Consider the following 23,961-nt stretch of genomic DNA (forward strand, 5'->3'; position numbering starts at 1 on the left):
ACCTGACGCACAGATAGGCCTATAGTTTAATGCTTGAGTTTGATTACCTCCTTTATGAAGTGGCACAATCTTGCCCTCATTCCACTCCTTAGGGACTTGACCGAGTGCAAGACTCGTATTAAAAAAATATGTCAAGACAGGTGTCAACTTCCTGACACATTCCTTCAGAATATGTGGCGATATATTATGAAGTCCCACAGCCTTATTAACATCTAGTTTACTCAACTCCCCATACACCTCTTGCTCACTTACAGTCAGTCTCTCCTCCCCATCATCTACTGCTCTCAATCTCTCCATGAAGTCGCATTCACAAGATTGAAAGACCTGTATGAACTGCTCATTAAGTATCTCCACCACACATTCCGCAACAGCTGTCTTTATACCATTTTCTCCAATCAATGTCATCCTTCCATAATCATTCTTTCTTTTGCTGGCTATATATCGAAAGAACTCCTTAGGATTATTTTTAGCTTCATTAGCTAACTGCTGTTCATACCTCTCTTTAGCTACCCTCACCAACCAAGTCACCCTCCTTGTCTGGTCTTTGTAGACCTCATGGAATTGGTTATTTCCACTTCACTTATGCTGCCTCCACAATGCCCTCTTTCTCTGTATCACATGCTTAATCTCTTTATTCATCCATCTCACACCTACTTTATTTAACCTTCTCACCCTTGGAATATATTTAGACATTGCATCTACTAGATAGGTTTTGAAAATCCCCCAAGCTGCATTGATCTCTTTTCCAGCTAACTCCTCATTCCATGTTACACCCACAAGCTGTCTCCTGAGCTCTTCATAATCACTCCCCCTTGTAATTCCACATTCAACAGTATGAAAAATCTACTAACATCTGGAGAATTAAATCTGAAAACAAGACTAAGAATCTCCAAATGCTACATATGGTCTACATTATTATATGGAGTAGAGACATGGACACTCTCCAATCTGAGTGTGAAAAAACTGGAGGCCTTTGAAATGTGGATGCTGCAAAGAATTATGAGAATATCATGGAAAGACAAAAAGACAAATGAAGAGGTACTAGAGATGGCAGGTGTAAACAGGAGCCTGATGAAAGAAATTAAAAAGAGAAAAGTCAGATATTTTGGACATATTCTGAGACATAACTGCCTACAAAGGACATTTCTCGAAGGAACTGTTGAGGGAAAGAGAGGAAGACAAAAACTGGAGTGGATGAAAAATATAGAAGACTGGACCTATCTCTCATATGAGGAATGCAGCAGAGAGGCACAGAATAGGACATGGTGAAGACACATGGTAGTCAATCTCCTGGAGGGAGAAGACACCTGACAGGACAGGACAGGTAGTTCCACATATGCCCTTTTCTCACAGAGGTCCTCACACTGCTGGCAACCACTTAAGTAATCACCTCATGGTCACTCTCGCCAATTGGTGGATGATTTGACACCTCATTTATAATTACATTCTCTGATGAGATGACCAAATCCAAGACCCTCAATCCTCGCATGCCCTCTGTTGCATACTGTCTGAAGTAGCTATCCCTCAAAAACTCAAGAAACTTATTTTCTTTACTTCCAGTTGCTATCTCACCATTCCAGTCTATATTGCCATAATTAAAATCACCTATAATGATCACCCTTTTCTTATTTGCTTGGCTAATTTGATTATACATTTCATTATCACCACCACCCACATTTCCTGGTCTATAACAACATCCAACCAAGTATTTGATTCCATTCACCTCTATCTCACACCATACTGCCTCAAAACCACTGGCACTATTTCCCTCTTGCATCTCTACTTTGTATGGACATAACTCTTTCTCTATCATCAATAACACTCCCCCTCCCTTTTTACACATCATACCCTTCCATCTCTATTCCTGTCAGGATGTCGTCCTCTTCCAACCATGTCTCACTTATTTCGACAATCTTTGGGTGAACAGACGCAATTAATGCAACCATTTCATCTGCCTTGTTTCTTATACTTCTGTATAAGAAACAAGGCAGATGAAACATTTGTATACAAACACAACAGCTGATTTCTGGATCTACAGATAGTTCCACTGATACCACCCACTCGATGTGATCTCTCAATGCTCGACTGGGGCCATTTCCCTTTCTGCTTATTCATTTTATAACCCTTTTCAATTCTGTTTCCTCTTGATCCCAAGTCATCCCATTCCTTTCTACACATGCTCTCACCTCCTCTCGGAGCATCCACTTTTCTCATGCTGTGTACCCCTGTCCACCCTGAGCCTCCCCATTTTCCTGTTCCTCTTGCACACCCATTCTCACATTTTCTATACTCATACCACTCACTTCCTCATTCATAACCACTTCTTCAATCTCTCCTAACTTACTCTCCTGCTCTTCCACATCACTTCCTGCTTGATCTGATTTATTCTCTCTCACTCTACTCACTTTTCTACCTTCCAGCAGCAGTCTCTCCAAGCGACTCACACCATATCCATTGAAATGCAGCCCATCGCTCCCATTGAGCTCACTTCGTCCCTCAAATTCATTCCACACATTAACAAACTGCACTCCCGTCTCTTCACACATTTCAGCCAGCATATCATTCATAATCCTTGTTTTCCGCCTCATCTCACCACAGTCATACCTATGCAACATGCTGACCACCCTTCCTGTCATACTATTCTCTTTTATCCTTCTAAGCAGCCTCTTGATATCCATTCTGACGCTCTCTTTGTCCTCTGTCAAATCGTTCGTATCAATTAAAACCATTAATTCCTTTGCTCGCTCCCTCCTCATATACAATGCCTCAATCACTCTACTCATTTTACCACCTGGAAAACATACCTTATGCATCTTATCATCCAGCAAACCTTTAATAATGGAGTTACCATACAATGCCACTCGCTCATCTTTCATTAACTCTTTCTTTCCATCATGATTTAATATTTTTTACCCGAATTTTCTTAATTTCATTCCGCATCCATTTCATCTCTTTTCTTATCCAATCCAATTCAACTTCCGAATCTCGCGTCACATTCTCTCTATCATTTAATCTTCCTAATTTTCTAACTCTCGACCCCCTCTTCTCACTTTCACTCTCATTCATCCTGCTGTGCTTCCGTACTTTCGGTCCAACATGCGTCCAACTTTCGCTATCATTCATTCTTTCGATTTTTTCCACTTTCGATTCCTTCATCATGCCGTTTCCAGTTCATTCGTTCTCTCAATTTCGTTTCCTTCCACCACTCCCGCCACTTTCGATTCCTGCATCACGCCGTTTCTAGTTTCATTCGTTCTCTCAATTTCATTTCTTTCCACCACTCTCACCTCACTTTTGTCCTTTTTAACATCTGTTATGGATTTTATATTATTCGTTTTCTTTTTTACTGATTTTTTAACATTCTTTCGCCTATCTTTCACACCATCCTTCTCTTTCGAACGTGCACTCATTTTCCCCGTGACCTTCTCGCTACTAACACTTTCTGTCATCAATTTCATATTTGCATTCATCAATTCTTCGTTCAGGTCGCACTTTGCACACACCCCCTTCAATCCACCCTAAACATCCACAAATCATTTATGTAATCGAAAGAATACATATAGCACACCTCACACTTAACGAAATGACTGAAATCTAAATTAAAATCATGGAATGACAAAGCTGCTGCCATGTGTTCTGCCGGTACTGCTCGGAGGTCTAATGATAACAAATTCGTAATTATTTCTATAATTATGCTATAAAACTCTGTAGTACAACAATCACACCAAAATACACCATAAAATCAAAGAAAACAACCAACAAATCAAAGAAAACAACCAACAAATCAACAAAAATCACAGATCTTTCAGGAGCTTTCTAACAGCACGTTATTTCACCAGATAGCCTTGAACCCATCTCATGTTTCATTTCTTAAACCATTTAGCACAAAGTAAAATTTATTTTAGCATTGTGCTTTCCATAGCAACAACAGTATAAAATAAAGACAAAATGTAAGTCCATAATTAATTTCAATAGAATTCAAAAAGATCAAAAATGGCATTTTCATTATGAAAGAGAATAAAAAGAATGATATTCTTTTTCACAATCATACCTAAAAAATTACAATTACTTTATAAAAGGGCAGCAGTTCAAGCATAGTTAAAATATGCCTAATAAAGGTAAAGTTTATGAGTAAAGATAAGAAAGTTATTATCCCTCTTTATAAAGCTATGATTTGGTCGCATCTTGACTACTGATTTCTTGGATATCAGGAGGTGATAGAGTGGATTAAGAGACAAGAGACCAATCTGCTGACAAATCTGTGGAATGCTTCCTATGATAGGCTGAAGGTGCATGGGTTACAGAGTTTAAGTAATAGGCAGAAAAGAGGAGACATGATAGAAATTAAGATATTAAAGAGGTTTTATTAAATTGACACAAAGGAAATTTTTCAATATATGCCAAATAGTCAGACAACTAGGGATCATCCACAGAAATTGTGTAAGAGTATGGTTAGTAAGGGTGTGCAGATTAAAATTTTTGCATGGAGAGTGGTAAATGAGTGGAATTGATTGCACACAGTGAATGAGTTTAAGGAGAAATATAATAGGTTTTTGTATGCAGAAATGTTAGTATGGGCCTCCCACGATGAGTCTCTGTATTCCATGGAGATACTGTATAATCATCATCATCATCAAATTCCTGATATGTGCCCTCAAGGGGTGTACAGGATATGATAGTACTACATGAAAAACTCACATCATTACTAACTTCCTATCTACAATTTTTCTCCAAATGAATCTGTTACTGTCAACATTATCAGATCTTATATTTCTATCTTCTAAGGCACTTTTTACTGTATCAATCCACCTATATCTTAGTCTTCCTTTTTGTCTTTTTCCTGCCAACCTGGCAGAGAACACTTGTTTTGCTAATCTTTCCTCTCCCATTCTGTTTAAGTGACCCTACCACCTGAGTTTAGCTCTGCTAACACATTCATAGTTACTAACAATGTCAAGTTCTTTCCTACTATCCTCATTTTTAATATGATATTGCCATTAATGCCATCTGTTCACACCACTAATCTTTCTCAAGGCTCTCATATCTGCAGTCTCTAGTCTTTGGTCAAGAGTTTTATTTTAACCCAGCTCTCAGATCCATAAGTTAAAATTGGTTTGAACACTGTCTTGTATACAGCTAATTTTACAAGTAATTAATACAGCTAGTTTTGACTAATTTCCTTATTCCATATAAATTTATTCAGTTGACTTCCTACCATGCCAGCTTTGTTGATTCTGTTGTCTATTTCCATATTAATTTACCATCTTCACTAAAAATCGTGCCTAAGTAGCTGAAATGTTTTACTTGTTCTATAGGTTCTCCATTCAAAATGCACTGATATTTTCAATGCTTCTGCCTATTTTCATCATCTTTGTCTTTTTATTGCAGACCTTCATACCAAATCTATTACAAGAGTTATTCAATTTAGTCAGGGAATCTTGCTGACTTGTAGTAGATTTATTTAGAAGTATAACATCACCTGCATAGAGTAAAGAGCTGAGATTAACATCTCCAATTTTGATATCAGGTTTAATACCACTTTCCTTCATAATGTGAAGGAAACACAAAACCATCTTCCTGTACTTCCTTCAATTCTAACTGCTGACTTACAAGTCAAATAAAGACTAATTATTGCTTGATATAATGCCCTATTGACACCATATAACTGTAGTGTATCGAATAGCTTCTCTCTTGGCACTTTGTCATATGCCTTTTCCAGATCTATAAAACTTAAATACAGATCTTCGTCATATTCCCAGGATTTCTCAACTATTTGTTGTAGCGTGAAAATTTGACAGCCTCTATTTGGCCTGAATCCAGCTTGTTCTTCACCAAGCTTCCCTTCCACAATCACTCTCAACTGTTTCTCAAGTATACTTGAATAAATCTTACCAGGAACACTCAGTAGAGAAATACCTCTGTAATTCTCACATTCAGTTTTATTTCCCTTTTTATATTTGGGTACTATGAGAGCTCTACTCTAATCATCTGGATTCGCCCCTCTGTCCAGGACTTCTGAACTATGCAGTGCAGCCACTGTAAGGCTTTTATACTTCCATACTTCAGCATTTCTGGTCGAATATCATGTACTCCAGCTGCCTTTCCACATTTCAGGCTTTTGATGGCTTTTTCTACTTCAAATATAGATGTGTATTCCTGACTGCATATATGTTGAGTGTTTTTTACTACTGTGCTGTCATCACTGCTTGTTTCATTTAGCAATTTTTTCGAAGTAATTACTCCACGCATCAAGGATATCTTTTTTTCACCAGTTTTCATGTTACCTTTATCCACACTCTTTCCTCCATTTCTGAGCTTTTTCAACAGCTTCCAGAACATTTTGCCACCTTCTTGATATTTATTTTTTTATGTTCTTACCAAAGTCTTCCCATGACTTTCATTTAGCTAGTTTTACACAGTGTTTAGCTTTCTTACATAATACTATAATAATAATAATATTTCTGCTAATCAGTGCCATTAATATTATTACTGTATTATCATATCACAATGGAAGAGGAATAATACTAACCCCAGAGACATCTTATTCATAATCGGAGATTTCAATGCTAAGATTGGAACTTTCAGAGAAGAGCTAAATGACGTAATGGTATAATTTGGAATTGGAACAGAAAATGAAATGGGAGAAACCATGCTCAATTTTTGCAAAGAAAAACAAGCTTGTCATCTCATGCACAATGTTTTACCATAGACCTTGTTTTAAATACACCTGGACCTCACCAGATAGAGAAATACAAAATTGTATAATTATATCCTAATTAGAAATAAATGGAAAACTTCAATCAAAAATATAAGAACACTCAAAAGTCTAGAGCTGGATATAGACCACGAACTCCTCTCTGCAACAATGCAGATAAAATTCAAAGTCAACTATAAAAGAAATAGAATTGATAAACTCCACATAGAAAAGTTAAAATATAATCAAACAAGATTAGGCTACATTAGGAAAATTGAAGAAATAAATAGGACTCAAATAGATGAAACCAAAAACCTTTGGAAAACAGAAAAATTAACTTGGCAAGAGAAACTTTAGGAATTTATAAGAGACCCAATAATAAATAGATAACATCTGAAATTTTAGAAAAATGAGAAGAAAAAAGAAAACTAAAACAAAAATAAACAGATATACTTCAGAAGAAAACAAGAAGAAATACAAACAACTCAAAAACAAAATTGATAAACTCTACAGACAGGCTAAAGAAAACTGGCTAAACAAAAAAGCAGAAAAATGCAATGAGGCATATAAACACCATAACTCAGAAACATTACATAACACAAAGAAATTAGAAAAAACTTTTCACCACTACCTCTAACAATGATCAACTGGGCAAGGAAACAGGAAATCCAATGCGATAAAAGCAATATGGATGGAAGGAACACTACGAAGAAACCTTTAAGAATGAAACAATAACTACCTAATAGCAAAGACCCACACTAACTCAAGAGATGACGTCTTAATGATCCTTCCATCAGAAGTGGAGAATGCTCTAATGTAAATGAAATCTGACAAAGCAACAGGGTTAGATCAAATTCCATCAGAACTCTGGAAAGAAGGAAAGCAAACAACTTTAAAATTCCTTACCACACTTTTCAACAAAATCATTAAATCAGGAGAAATACCAGAAGATTGGAGAACAGGAATTATTATACCAATTTACAAGAAAGGTGATAAGAAAAATTGTAAAAATTACAGACCAATCACAATACTCAGCCATGCTTACAAAATATTTACAAGAGTATTACAGAACAGAATAAAGAACACATATGAGATCATTCTTAGTGAAGAACAGGCAGGCTTCAGAAAGAATCGCTCCACATTGGATCAGATCTTCATAATACAAAGACTAGCAGAATCATACTGTGAACATAACAAAAATATCTATTACTGTTTTATAGATTTTAAACAGGCATTCGACTCAATAAATAGAGTAACTTTATTAAGAATATTAAAACTGAAACAAATCGATGAAGATACCTTAGAATTCTTAGAAAAATATTATAGTTTCACAGAAGCAATAACTAAATCCAACAGTATAACAACAGATAAAAGAAACATCAGTAAAGGTGTAGCCCGAGGATGTCCAACAATCGATGAAGATACCTTAGAATTCTTAGAAAAATATTATAGTTTCACAGAAGCAATAACTAAATCCAACAGTATAACAACAGATAAAAGAAACATCAGTAAAGGTGTAGTTCGAGGATGTCCAACCTCCCCATACCTTTTTAACATCTACCTAGAGGATATGGTTAATCAAGCCTTAGAAGGAGAAAAACGGGTCAACCTAAATGGTTATAACCTTAATAACATAAAATATGCAGATGACATCGTAATAGTAGACACAAAACAAAAAATGGTGAACCTAATAACCAAACTAAACAATACGGCTAACGAATACAGCATGACCATAAATACAGACAAAACAAAAATCTTGATAATTGGAAAAAAAAAAAAAAAAAGTAAACTTCTCCTTGAATGGATCAACAATTGAACAGGTAAAACCATTCAACTATTTAGAAACAGTAATAACAGAACACTTAGATACCATGACCACTATTAAGCATAGAATATCGATTGCATAGTCATCGTTTAATAAGCTAGGAAAAATCTGGAAAAATAATAAAATCTCCAAATCTCTAAAATAAAATTATATAATGCAATTATAATACCCATTGTGCTATATGCCTCAGAAACTTGGACACTCAAGAAGACGGATATGTAAACTGGAGGCTTTCAAGATGAAATGTCTCAGAAAATAAATAAAACAAAATGGACAGAAAAGAAAACAAATGAAACTGTAAGACAAGACCTAAAAGATACAGAGACTCATTAATAGAAAAGATCAAAAGAAGACAACTTCAATGGTACAGACATGCTGAGAAAATATGATCAAAAAGACTACCCAACCATGCTCTGTATGCAAGATTAAAAGAAAAAAGAAAGAAAAAAAAAGGAAGACCAAGAACTAAATGGATAACATCAATAAAGGTCAACTCCGGATTACAAACATAGACAGTTCACCAGCAACGCAAGAAACTGAGACTTCTGGAGGTTGTTGTAAAAACATGGAAAACTCAACATCTCCGACAGAAGAGGACAGTAATAAGTAATGAAAAGAAACTAAATTAGCATTCTTCATGGATATGAAGATTTGAGTATTACTTTAAATGTTTTAGTAAGTCATTCTATGCAAAGAAATTACTTATGCATTACCTTATATACAACCCTTTCACAGCTTTTACTGGTGATCTTGGTAAAAGCATATCATATATTTCAATAGTGTCAACTTGATATGATCTCCAATAATCAATTTCTAATTGATTATAAAATTCTTCTGAACTCCCTTCTGCTTCTTGCACACCAAACTTTGAGGTCCGTGTGATGAAATTTCTAGAGATGAAAGGCAACTTACATGTAGAATTATCTCAGCTTAGGAGTATTTTCTTTACCACTGCTGTAAATCTTTTGTCCACTTATTTTTTTCAACATGATCTTTAAAATTTTGGTTAGCTATTTCTATTCAAGATTCAGGTCTATGTTCTTCTTTTGCATGCATCCCCTTTTCTTATTCTTATCCAAAAGCCAGTGCATTCAAGTATTTGTGAAGAATCACCAACTCATCATTTCATTTTGTGGCTCTTCCCAGATAGGCATTATTAGCAAAGAGCTGCATATCTTTGACCACTATACATTTGATATTTTATAGATTAAGAAACAAAACTTTATGCAGTGCAAGATGTGGAATTTCACTTCTGACAAAAAATTATATAACTTCTGAAATAGCAATCAAATGTTTTCAGGGAGTTGAGAAAAACATTCTCATACCAGGTGGTTAAATTATTCCCATCCAATTTTCCATTTTTTATATTAGACTCAATGGTCTATCACAGCTAAGTAACCCAGCTTCTTTGAAAAATGATTACTGCTTACGATAGGTCAGTAATCCTATCTGCATTGTCTGTGATGCCTGTAAATTGTGTGTGTTTCTTCTGGATGGTGTGTCTGTTTCGTGGGATGAAAAACCTGAGTTTCTGAGGGGGAAAACCATGCCATTTCTATATGAAACTGGCTGACTCTTCTTCAGTTGAAAAGCCCTGGCATTCTTAATGGGATAGGAACTCAGCCTTTGCAACCAAAGGGCACCACCACCTTCTACTGAGATATGGAAATTCATTTCTATTATTTTATAAGTGAATTGCATTATTTAAAAAAAAAAAATGAGATTTTCAATGTGAAAACTGATTCTAATAGACAAAAACACATGGATCACAGACAAATGAGAAGATCATGTTAAGTATATGAACACTACAAAGTTAAAAGGTAAGCATGACATCAAAAATCATAATCTGCTCTTTAAAAGGTGGATTTGGAAAATTTTATATTCTGGAAGCCACTGCAAAAACAAAACTGATTAAAACACTATAAAGAAAATCAGTCTCAAAAGTCAGTAATTGACTGAAATCAGAACATTTCAATAATCTTAAAGAAACATTTATGCTAATATTTCACATTTCAAATACTTAATTTTAGTGACCTTTTCAAGAATAAATCAAATGTTATTCCACATAGCCCACATAATACAAAACATAGGTTGAAAGGAAAGGAAATATGTCTAAATATTATATTTACACATATACTACGTGTCTAAATTCAATATTCAATTCAACACAGCAAAGAAAGTTACCAAAATCACAGACATATCATTTAAGTTAATATTATTATTTTGGCCTTCCACCAGACCTAAAGTCATCAAATAGCAATGCCATTAACTCTCAATTACTTTGAAAAATAGTGGGATGATTTGAATTTTTTTAAGGTGAAAATTGGAGCAACCATAGAAAAATCAACTCCAAAGACTATGAAATGAGCCAAAACAATTTATTAAAAAAATTAATAATAATAATAATAATACATAAAATCCAACCAGAAAACTCCACAAGAAACATCAATAATATTTGGAAAAGAAAAATGTTTCCATATCTATGTCACCAAAATCATGCCTTATGAATATAAATGATGTGTGCCATCACTTAATCATCCAGGCCAGACATGCTATTCCCAACAGAAACTTAAGCTGCCATTCTCTCTCAAGAATTACCATTCACCTCAGTTGTCCAAATTATACCTCATACAGTTCCTTCTGTTATAAGGGCAGCATATGTGCTGCATTCATTAACTCTGACATCCCATGTCAGGGAATGCACCCCCCCACCCCATCCAAGCTTAACGTACTATGGCTCAAAACTTCCTTGCCTCACTTTGTTGCACTCACATGCTATCTCTGCTGCTCTCCAATTCTGATAATCACTCTATCCTCTTCACTTATCTCTAAGGCTTGATTTTCTGCAGCCTAAATAACTAAACAGTAAGAGCATCTCCTTTGGAGACTTCAATGTTTACAACTGAAACTAGCTTCCTCCTTCTGATAAGACATTTCCTAGAATTCAGTTCTAAGGATGAAATCTCTGAATTGGTCAGGGGCTAATGGAATGCCTAAAAATATGACCTTCAGTGCACTCTCTTATCTATAATTTTAAAACTTTGTTTTAAAGCTCTGCTTTGAGCTATTGAAAGTTGAATATATTTTGTCTGTACATCTATATAATTATAATTTTATTTAAGACTTTTTCTGAGTGCACATGGAGAGAGAGAGAGAGAACACAAAGAAATAAGAAAAGCTTCAATGATTACATCATTGTTGATAGTGATATTATCATGCTGGTTTAGGATACAAGATTGGACAGAGGATTTGCAACTAGAAGTGACCATTACTTAGTACTAAGCAGGATGAAAATGGATATCACATTGAAAAGAACAGTATGTAAGAAGTTTTTTAAAGAGAATTAAAGTTGAGCAGCTTTTACAGGTAAATTGTAGATTCGACTATACAAACAAACATTATTGAAGAAAAAATGAAACAAGTTCAAAACAAAAACTAAAGAAGATAAAAGTAGATTCAGCTAGGGAGTATGTGGGAAGTTGTCTGCAAGGATAGAAAAATAAGAACACCATAGCAAAGTTAGAGAAGCAAATCTGGAAAAGAGGAAAGCATATCAAAAGTTTCTAGCAAATAAGTTGGAAAATGCCTTAAAAGAATACAGAGCAAAATGTATGAGAGCCATGCTATGTATAAAAGTATCTAAACAAAAGTCGTGAGAAGACTTTGGCAAGAAAATAAACATCAGGAAGGTGGCAAAATGTTCTGGAGGCTATTGAAGAAGCTAAGAAATGGAAATAAGAGTACTGTAAAAGGAATCAAAGATGATAAGGGTGACAAGAAAACTGAAGATAAGGATATCCTAAATTTTGGAATAATTACTTTGAAAAAATGTTAAACAGAAAAAAAGCAGTGACAAAACTATAATAGGAATTTTTCAGAAGGAATGCAAAGAGGATTACATATCAATACTTGAGGTAGAAAAACCCATCAAAAACTTGAAATGTGAAAAGGCAGCTGGAGTAGATGATATTCAACCAGAAATACTGTATGGAGGTATGAATGTTTTCAGTGGCTACACTGGTCAGAAGGTTGAATTTCTGATGATTGGAGTAGAGCTCTCATAGTACCCATCTATAAAAAAAGGGAACAAAGATAAATGTGAGAATTACAGAAGAATTTCTCTACAAAGTGTTGCAGGTAAGATTTATGCAAGCATACTTAAAAAGAGGGTGAGAAAGATTGTGGAAGAGAAAATTGGAGAAGAACAAGCTGGTTTAGGCCAAATAGAGGTTGTCAAGAAGAATAGATTTTAAGACAAATAGTTGAGAAATTGTGGGAATATGACAAGGATCTGTACTTAAGTTTTGTAGATATGGAAAGGCATATGACAAGGTGCCCAGAGAAAAGCATTTCAAAATGCTCAATTGTATGGGATGAATAGAACATTATACAGAGCAATATATTATTATTATTCAGGCCTCCATGGAGTCAAGAGACTCATCACAGGAGGTCCTTCCTATTCCTAGGAAACACAAGGTCTATCATACCACTCCTTGAACTCACTGACCGTTCTTGCTCTCACCACTCTATCCGGCAATGTATTCCACGATTCCACCACCCTCCATGCAAAGCAACCACTCCTCATCCTGCTGCTCACAGCTTCCTTTCGTACTTCCAAGGGATGACCCCTTGTCATCGCTCCTTCCTGCTGCTCCACCAAGTGAGAGAACTCCCCAGGGTCCACCCTATAACTGCCTCTCAACAGTTTAAAAGTATCATATCACCTCTCCTTCTTCTAACCACCAAACTCTGCAGTCCACATTCCCTCAGCCAATCCTCATAATTAACATGTACAGTCCTGAAACCATCTTTGTTATCTGCCTCTGCACCCTTCCACAGTTAATTTATCCCCTTCAAATCCTGGGAACTAAATTTGAGAACAATAGTTTAAGTGTGGTCTGATCAGGGTCTTATACAATGGAATAATAACTCTTCTATCTCTGCAGGTCAGCATCCTTCTCAGTATTGCAGCAATCCTCTGGGATTGCTTCTTCACCACCTTTGCAATAAGCCCTCTGAATAGTTTTCTCTTGATCATTACCCCCAGATCTCGTCTCCCTTACTTCCTCCAGTACAGCTCCTCCAATTAAGTATGCAGCCTCCCATCGATGTAACCCAAATTTCAAGACTTTACATTTTGCTGCATTAAACCGACACCCCCATTCATTTGCCCATTTGTCTAGTTGAATATATAGTCTATATTTAAGTTGCAAGTCATCAGTTACAACTGAAGATAAAATACAAGAAAATAGTTTGACGTTAAATGAGGAGCAAGACAAGGATGCACATTATCTCCACTCTCATTCATCATCTGTATGGATCACATTATGAAAGAAAGTGACATTAACCCTGATATTAGATTTGAAGATGTCACTTAGCTCTGCACTTTATGCAGATGATGCTGTGTTTAGGAGTTGTATTCCTAATCACACCTAGTGCAAGTCTCCAGGATTCACTAACTAAATTGAACTAAAACAGCTAACAAATCACAATAAAATAACCAAAACTATGAAAATAGCCTCCTGAAATTTCCTATGAAGTAAAATATATCAGTTTTGTAGGTAATTTTTAGCGAAGGTGGCACATTAAATCTGGAAATAGACAACAGAATAAGCAAAACTGGTATGGTAGATAGAAAGCTGAATATATTTATACGGAATAAGAGAGAAATTAGGTGAAATAACAAACTAGCAGTATAAAAGACAGTGTTCAAGCAAATTTATATATCAAGTTATAGATCTGACAGTTGGGTTAAAAATAAAGCACTTGATCAAAGACTAGAGACCACAGATATGAAGGTTCTGAAAAAAATTTAGAGAAGTGAACCAATGGTATCAATAGCAATATCATATTAAAGGAAGATATTAGAAAGGAACTTGATATTATTAGCATTCAAGACTATGTCAGCAGAGCTAATCTAAGGTGGTATTGGTATGGCCACTTAAACAGAATGGATGAGAAAAGGTTAGCAAAACAGGAAAGAGACCCAGAGGAAGACCAAGGTCTAGGTAAATTCATTCAATCAGCAGTGGCTTACAAGCACAAAATGTTATGAAATATTTTGATATGAAAATACTGGAGTGCTCACAAGTAATAGACTGATTTAGATGAAATTGTTGATAGGAGATTAATAATAATGTAAATTTAATAATAATGATGACTTTTCCTGAGCTTGACAGGACAATTTTATGTAGGTAGAGCTTGGTTACAAAAATCAGTCTGGTATTACTATAAATTATACTGGAAGAAGTGCGGAAAAATTTGTACTGGAAATAAACTATCAACATCATTATCATCATCATCAAATTCCTGCCATGTACCTCAAGGGGTGTACAGGATATGATAGTACTATATGAAAAAATTACATCATTACTAACTTCCTATCTACAATTTTCCTCCAAATCAGTCTATTACTTGTCAAGACTCTGATATTATCATTATCAGATCTTATATTTCTATCGTCTAAGGCACATTGTACCGTATCAATCCACCTATATCTTGGTCTTCCTCTGGGTCGTTTTGCTGCCAACCTGGCAGAGAACACTTATTTTGCTAATCTTTCCTCGCCCATTCTATTTAAGTGACCATACCACCTGAGATTAGCTCTGCTAACACATTCCTGGATGCTGACAATGTCAAGTTCTTTCCTAATATCCTCATTTTTAATATGATATTGCCATTGATGCCATCTATTCACGCCTATAATCTTTCTCAGGACTCTCATATCTGTAGTCTCTAGTCTTTGGTCAAGTGTTTTTCTTCTGACCCAGCTCTCAGATCCTTAAGATAAAACTGGTTTGAACACTGTCTTGTATACAGCTAATTTAGTGTTCCAACTAATTTCTCTCTTATTCCATATAAATTTATTCAATTGACTTCCCACCATACCAGCTTTGCTGATTCTGTTGTCTATTTCTATAGTCAACAGAACTAATATTGAATTTACCATCTTCACGAAAAATTGTGCCTAAGTACTTGTTCCACAGGTTCATTCACAACACAGTTGATATTTTAAATGATTCTGCCTATTTTCATTGTCTTTGTCTTTTTATTGCTGACATTCATACCATATCTATTACAACAGTTATTCAATTTAGTCAGAGAATCTTGCAGACTTGTAGTGGATTTATTTAGAAGTATATCATCTGCATAATGCAAAGAGCTGACATTAACATCTCCAATTTTGATATCATGTTTAATACCACTTTCCTTCATAATGTGATCCATATAGATAATGAATAACAGAGGGGATAATGTACATCCTTGTCTCACACCAGATTTAACATTAAACCATCTTCCTGTACTTCCTTCAATTCTAAGTGCTGACTTACAACTCAAATAAAGACTAAGTATTGCTTGATATAATGCCCCATCGACACCATATAACTGCAGCATATTGAATAGCTTCTCTCTTAGTCATATGCCTTTTCTAGATCGACAAAACTTAAATACAGATCTTTGTTATATTCCCATGCTTTCTCGACTATTTGTCGTAAAGTGAAGATCTGATCCTGACAGCCTCTATTTGGCCTGAATTCAGCTTGTTCTTCACCAGCTTTTCTTCCACAATTCTTCTCAATCGTTTCTCAAGTACACTTGCATAGATCTTGCCAGGAACACTCAGTAGGGAAATACCTCTGTTATTCTCACATTCAGTTTTATTTCCCTTTTTATATATGGGTACTATGAGAGCTCTACTCCAATCATCGGGAATTCATCCCTCTGTCCAGGCTTTCTAATCTATGCAGTGCAGCCACTGTAAGACTTTTATACCACCATACTTCAGCATTTCTGGTCAAATATCATCTACTCCTGCTGCCTTTCCACATTTTAAGCCTTTGATGGCTTTTTCTACTTCAAGTAAAGATATGTATTACTGACTGCATGCCTGGTCAGTGTTTTTTACCACTGTGCTGTCATCACTGCTTGTTTCATTTAGCAGTTTTTCAAAGTAATTACTCCATACTTCAAGGATATCTTTTTCTTCCGTTTTCATGTCACCTTTATCATCTCTAACTCCTTTTACAGCACTCTTTCTTCCATTCCTAAGCTTCTTCAACAACCTCCAGAATATTTTGCCACCTTCTTGATATTTATTTTCTATATTCTTGCCAAAGTCCTCCCATGACTTTTGTTTAGCTAGTTTTACACAGTGTTTAGCATTCTTGCATTTGTCTCTGTATTCTCTAAGAGCACAAGCTGATTTATTTGCCAGGAACTTTTGATATGCTTTCTTCTTTTCCTTCACTGCCTCTTTAACTTCCTGTGTCCACCACAGAGCTCTAATTTTTCTATCCTTGCAGACAACTTCACCACATGCCTCTCTAGCTGAATTAATCAGGGCTTTCTTCAAGGCTTACCATTGAATCTCCAAGGTTTGATTCCTGTTCACAAACTCTTTCATTTTTTCTTCAATAATCTTTGTGTATTTTAGTCTACAGTTCACATCTGAGAGCTGCTCAACTTTTATTTGCTTTAAAACTTTCTTACATGTTATTCTTTTCAATATGAAATTCAATTTTATCCTGCTTAAGACTAAATAGTGATCACTTCCAATTTCAAATCCTCTGTACACTCTGGTGTCCTGCACCAGGGAGAAAACATTACTATCAACAATAACATAGTCAATGAGACTTTTCTTATTCCTTGCCTCTTCTCTCCATGCGAATTTCTGCACATTTTTATGTTGGAACATGGTGTTAGTAATAACCAGTCCATGTCCTGAGCAGAAATCCAACAGATATTTGCCATTATTATTAATTAAAGAGCTTTGCTCTTTTCTCCAAATTTTCCCAAAATATTTTTGTATGTCTGACCATCACTTCCTACTCTGCTATTTAGATCCCCAACAAGGACCAACTTTTCCTTTTTCATTGTGTCAGTTGCTTTTTCTAAAGCATCAAAAAATTCTCCCACTTCTACCTTAGTAGAACCTTCTGTGGGACCATAGGCACAAATAAGTCTCATTGTCCAGTTCCCCATTATCATATTTGCCCACATTACTCTACTTGAGACTGCCTGCCATTCAAGAAGGTTAACCTTGTATTTTGTGTTGAATACTATGGCTACTCCTTCTTTTCCTTGATTGTCATTGCCTGAATATGACAAATTGTATTTATTGCTCAGAAAGATATCACCAGTTTTGGTTTTTTTTGTTTTTCAGTCACCCCTATTATGTCGATCTGGTACTTATCTAATTCCTCAGCTAGCTCCATTTCTTTGCCTTTCAGGCTTCTTATGTTGATAGTACCGATCTTTAACTCTGGTGATGTTGAATTGGGGTGTGTGTTTTCAGATTTGTTCCAGTAGCTGATTTTTTGCTGTTCGTCCCGGTTCCCTGGCAAAAACAATGGGGGGCCTTGTTTAAACGGGCGACACCCCAGCCGGCATGAAATTTTGTCATGTTGTACCATCATTTTTTATTTTGGTTTAACCAATAAGAATACAATTTGTTTGGGTAAATCCCAAATTGCCAGCCCATCCTCGTTCGTTCAGTATCCAAGAAGATACCCAACAGGGTGCACCACAAGAAGGTGAGGATTGGACATAAGGTCAGAAGCCCTGGTCAGTTCTCTGCATTCCTTTAAAGGCTATGTGGAGGTCTCCTCTCAGTTATACAGCTTTGACCCTGAAGCACCCCCATACACTAAGGAAATAAATAAACTAAGGAATTCATCTCACAATAATCATTAATTACAATAAGTTTCCATCTTGTAGAACAATTTCTTCCCAAGGTTAGACTATAATAGATTTAGTTTAATCCTTTATCCCAGTGAGAGCAAACAAAGTTTGCGCCTGAAAATATCTTCAGGACTAAATATATAGTGTTGTACTATCTTATCCATCATGTACTATCTTATCCAGTAAGTAGTGCAACACCATCCATGGTGTTGCACTACTTACTGGATAAGATAGTACAACACTATATATTTAGTCCTGAAGATATTTTCAGGTGCAAACTTTGTTTGCTCTCACTGGGATAAAGGATTAAACTAAATCTATTATATTATAATTTCTTCCCACTTCTCACGAAATAGAAATGAAATATATACTTTTACAAAACTTAATTTATTTATTTATTTTTTAATGTGAAGCCATCTACAGAAGGTTGTAAAACTACAGTACATTCGTACTATGGGTAAGCTAATTTTATGTTCTGGGAAACCAGAATATTCTGGGAAACATAGATCAGAAGAATTTTTTCAAGCCTATTCATACTTCCTGTAAGCAGGGTGATAGTTAACTCACTCACACTGGTGATGAAATTCATCTATTGCCTAAAAAACATTAATTAATATCAATGTCCACAGTGGGATTGAAGCCCATAGTTCATTGACTGGAGATATGGTACTCATTTGGTTAACTAGGCTGATCAAACTGAATGGAAATAAAAAAAATTTTAAAAAAATAAAAATACTAATACTAATAATTTAACAGTGTCCAAAGACTAAATTCAAAATGAAGCTAATCACCACAGTATCAGCTACTAATTTATTTAAACAATCCTTTGTTATGCACAGCATATACAAAATAAGAAGCAGAAAACATGGGTTTTAAAACTTTTAACAAGACACATTATCTTAATTTCATTTACAATAAAAATCAAATTGTTTCTAATAGTCTGACCATACACAGAATCCTTTCATAAACATAATTCCCTAGAATTATGCACTTAAAGAACAATTTTGTTTTGTTTTATTACCACATTTCATTGTAAATATTTGAACCTAAAACAAACAACCTAAAGTTTGAAGAAAAAGTAGCAGGAATCAAGGAACAAAATCTTTTAAATATCTTACCTGTGAAGGTGAAAATGGGAGTGGCTTGATTGGAGTATTGTTGTTAACAGGAGTAAGGGAATAAAGAGAACTACTAAAGTCCAAATTTCCAGTTGAAGTAATGCCTGCAGGTGTTTCAGATCTTACACACAGGGTTTCCATCTGTGATATATTCTGATTTTGGTCCTCTCTTCTAATTGGTGACACATAAACTTGCGTTGCAATAGGCCTAATTTCACCCTGAGATACCACTAAATTGTTAGTTCCTTGCTGATTACATAAAACATCACTGTCCATATTAAACTGGTTGGAAGCTGCAACTGGATGGACTATTGGATCACTATTACCAAAAACATCATTCTCTAATTGTTCAGAACTGTCAAGAACTGACACATTAGATGACTTCTAATTTAAACAATTAAGGAGAAGATGTGATACTATAAGTAATTTTTTTTTCTGTTATTGTTATACTAAGTTCCTAAAAAAAAAAAAAAAGATAAAAACACCTTAACATTATTTATATGAAGATAGCATATCAATCATTTTTAGCAAAAGAGAAGGATTCAAAAAATTTCATCAGTGTACAGATTTCTGAGCTAGGTATGTGTTGCATGATGTTTTCTGGAATCAGTTAAATAGAGAAGAACCTTCCTTTAAGGGAAATGAAAAACTGGTTATAACGTCATTCTTTGCCTGTGAACTATCTTTATGATAAACCTCTGCTGTAGGATATGACAGGAATTATAATGTTGTCAGAAGAAACTGATTAAATAAAAGAAGAGCAGAAGGCAGGGGAAATATTATTAATTATCAAAAAAGTTTAGACTGAGATAATGATTATACAAATTTATATTAAAGAAAAGAAGTGAGACAGGGTGGTACTTAATAAGAGGCTACACAGCTAAGGGTGGGAGTATATTACCATAATGGAGAATGCAGTGATAATATTATGGCCAGTAATTCTGTGAGAAAGCAAACTGCAAGAAATTATAAATAAGGGATATGTCGGCCTGGTTGGCCGAGTGGTTAGCGTGTCTGCTCTCCAGCCAAAAGACTGTGGGTTCGAATCTTGTCATGGGCATGAATGCTTCTGATTGTCTGTGAAAATACTATTGGAGGTAGTGGACAGTAGATGGCATTGGTGTAGATGATGCGGTTTGCTGTAGTTAGAGGATTGAGTGTTGTGGAGTAAGAGAGTTGTAGAGCAAGTGACCACGATGAGTCTGGGACTCTCTGGAGGTGTTGAGTAATAATAATAATAATATAGATGATAATGACTAATAAAATTAAACATTTGTTAATACAATAGATAGTAAATTTTTTGAGCAACTTAATGATAGTTATTTGAAGCAACACAAACATGCAGACTGAGTGGAGAGAAGTGAAGAAAGATCATGATTTAATAATGGCATCAGAGAAATTAAAGAAAAACTACATGAATGATCTTGAACATATATGATAGTGACCATCTGATATTAACAAGGAAATTAAAACTAAGAGATTAGGAAGCATTAAGATGCAATTTCAAACCATGTCATTTACTTTATTCATTTTGAATTAGTATCCTATATTAACTGGAGACATTTAATAAAAGATACTAATCCAGAATGAACAAAGCAAATGACATTATTACATAATTTCATGTTTAAATTTAGTCCAAGAAATAATTTCGAAATAAATCTAGAATTGGTTAAACAAGTAACCAAATTCTCAAGATGTTATAAAAAAAAAAGTTATGGGAAAAATACAAGCCTGATAAATCAGTTGTGCAGTGAAATACAGTCCACTTTCATTATAGCAAACATTGCTATAATAAGCTAAGCTCACTCACTATAAAAAAGTACTGAAGGGTCCCAAAAAAGCCTCTACAGACACAATGTCATGGTAAAATAAATTCACTGTAACTATCAACTATAAAACCTATTTCTGCAGTCTCTCTACTGGTATGCTATAGCAAGTCAACCATATAACAAATATAGGTGCCAACTATTGTTTGTTAAATTGTTAAGCCACATTTGAATTACAGCTAGCTAGGAATGGAAAGATCAACTCTTGTAGCTTTTTTATAGGTTAATACTTTACTTTACTTAATCCTTCCTCTTCTATCTTTTACAGTGTCGAGGTTATTCTTGAACTTTGCATAACCTTAACTTGAGGATAAGGTGATTGGCCCTATGCCTCCCGTGTGTTCACGGGGCCAGTTTGCCTGTTCTGGAGGACGAAAAACCCAAGTTTCCAGTGAAAAAAACCTGCTACCTCCATATGAAACCGGCTAACTCACTTTCATCGAAAGAGACCAGATAAAGGTTCCTCATGTCACTGATGGGAATCGAACCCAGGCCTTTCCGAATAAAGGGCTTCGTCTATAACAACTGAGCTACAGAAGCTTTGTAGATTGATTATATGTAAAAAAGGTGTAAGGATTATAAAAACAAATTAAACAGGACTGCCTTCTCAGAAGTAAGTGCTGGTTAGCTTTTTTAATCCACACACAACATTTATTTGCTTATAGGACTTGCAGTCTCTCATGTGTGTGTGTGTGTGTGTGGGAGTGATATAAAAAAAATTAATTTGAAAATCCTAACTAATCTGAAAAATCTACCTGTGGTAGCAGATTAATAAGTATTTTGAGAGTTATGTTTTCTATTCAAATAATGCTGAAGGAAAGTTGTGATTTATTTGGATTTATTGGTGTCATTTATTTGGATTTTGAAAAAGGGTCTGTTGCATATGAAAACCTCCTAATTTATATTTATCGAATAAATATTGAGAATTACATAATGAGAAGGAAGGAAACCGGTCCAGCCACTTCAGGCCGCAAAAGAGCAGACTGGTGATTTCCCATTTGGGCAATGAAAGTGCTCTCCAAACTACTTAACATATTGATTAATGACTTAGGCTAAAATATTAACGGTAAAATTTCATTCTTTCTCTCTCTCTCTGTCACTGACTGAAGCTAGACAGAGTAGTTATATGTTGGGATAATTAGAAAATAGGAGAGAGGGAAGGTGATTGGCCTGAAAAGAAAATAGAAACAAGAATTTTCTATTTTCTAGAAAAGAGAATAGAAACAGCAGAAGAGAGTGGGAATGAGAGAGGTATGGGAATGCTAGAAGAGGAGAGAATAGGAGCAGTAGAGAAGAGGGAATGAGAGAGAGAGAGAGAGAGACGTATGGGAATGATAGAAGAGGAGAGAATGGAAACAGTAGAAGAGAGGGAGTGAGAGAGAGAGTTATGGGAATGATAGAGGAGGGGAGAATGGAAACAGTCAGAGAGAGGAAATGAGAAGAATGCGAGGGAGTGCTGGAACCAGGGACAGAGTGATGCAAGGACACCAGGTAAGTAGGGGAACATAGAGAGAAAGGGTTAGAGGAGAGAGAGAGAACGAGAGGTGCAGGTGAGGAATCAAGGAACAGAGTGGTTAGAGGTGTGATGTATGGAGACTCGATGATTTCTGGTGTGCAAGATGGGATGCCAGAGGTGTGTTTGCCTGGAGGGATGATAGAAAATGTGGCTATGGCAATTATGGCTATGGCTATGGCAAATGTGGGTGAAAGGATGGATGAAATGATTGTGATGGTGGGCACGAATGACTTGAGAGGCAGAGTAAATCGGGCGGTGAGAGATCTGGGATTCTTGCTTGAAGTTGTGCAAAAGAAAATGCAGAAAGAGAAAATTTGTGTGTGTGTGTGTGTGTGTGTGTGTGTGTGTGTGTGTGTGTGTGTGTGTGTGTGTGTGTGTGTGTGTGTTGCCCAGGTATGATAGTGACAAGCTGAGCAGCAATATTGAATCGCATAATAGCCAGAATGTGTGAGAATAGAGGATTGGAAAATGTGAATGCTTGGAGGGTATTTGAGGACAGAAGGGAACTGTATGCTAGAGACTGCTTGCATTTGAATGAGGAAGGACAAAGGCATCTGGAAAGATGGCTGTTTTCTGAACGAGTCAGTGTGTCAATGCAGGGAAACTAGAATTCCCAGGGCGGATGGTAGCAGGGGTGGCCTCTTGTGGGAATGGGTGCTTGGGGGATGACATCAGGTAACATCGAGCCTGGGGGGGTGGCAATGACAGATATAGAAGCAGTGACATTTTTATGCTCTATACTAATGCTAGGAGTATCCGAAATAAAGGAGATGAATTGGTGGCACTGATAGCATCAACCTGGCCAAAGATTATTAGGATCTCTGAGACGGTTGACGGAGGATGATATAATAACTGGAATTGAAGTGGCAGGGTACAGCATTTTTCGACAGGATAGGAAACGAAAACGTGGTGGTGGAGTACTGCTTATGATAAGTGATGAGTTATGTCCTCTAAGAGTGGAGGCTTTGGAAGGCAGTGACACAAATGGTTTTGAAAGCATATTTTGTGAGGTAGAAGTGGCCAAGACAGGATATTTAGTGGGGTGTTGCTATAAACCAGGGATTAAGGCAGATAACTGTTGAATAAAAGTAAGCACTGCATATTGATTATATGTAATTTGGCACTATTCATATGTCAGTATTGTTTTTTGTGTGTGTGTGTGTGTGTGTGTGTGTGTGTGTGTGTGTGTGTGTGTGTGTGTGTGTGTGTGTGTGTGTGTGTGTGTGTGTGTGTGTGTGTGTGTGTTGCAAATACATTCATAAAAATAAATAAATAAATAAATAAAAATTGTCAGAAGGGAG

At 35.7% G+C, this 23,961-nt stretch overlaps 1 protein-coding gene across 5 annotated transcripts in view; it reads right to left on the reverse strand.

Annotated features, from left to right (window-relative positions):
* The window catches only part of LOC150092256 (myb-related protein B-like), a 248,286-nt gene that overhangs the window by 60,533 nt on the left and 163,792 nt on the right, over positions 1-23,961 (reverse strand). For all 5 annotated transcript variants that reach the window (XM_090414888.1, XM_090414885.1, XM_090414886.1 and 2 more), the window contains one exon: positions 19,319-19,702. In XM_090414888.1, coding sequence (XP_090271014.1) covers positions 19,319-19,702 — 384 coding nt within the window. The remainder of the gene's footprint in view (positions 1-19,318; positions 19,703-23,961) is intronic.

This window comes from Typopeltis vanoorti, chromosome 26 (genome assembly GCF_054136105.1).
Source record: "Typopeltis vanoorti isolate ZY-2024b chromosome 26, IOZ_Tvanoo_1.0, whole genome shotgun sequence".
NCBI classification, from domain to species: domain Eukaryota; kingdom Metazoa; phylum Arthropoda; class Arachnida; order Uropygi; family Thelyphonidae; genus Typopeltis; species Typopeltis vanoorti.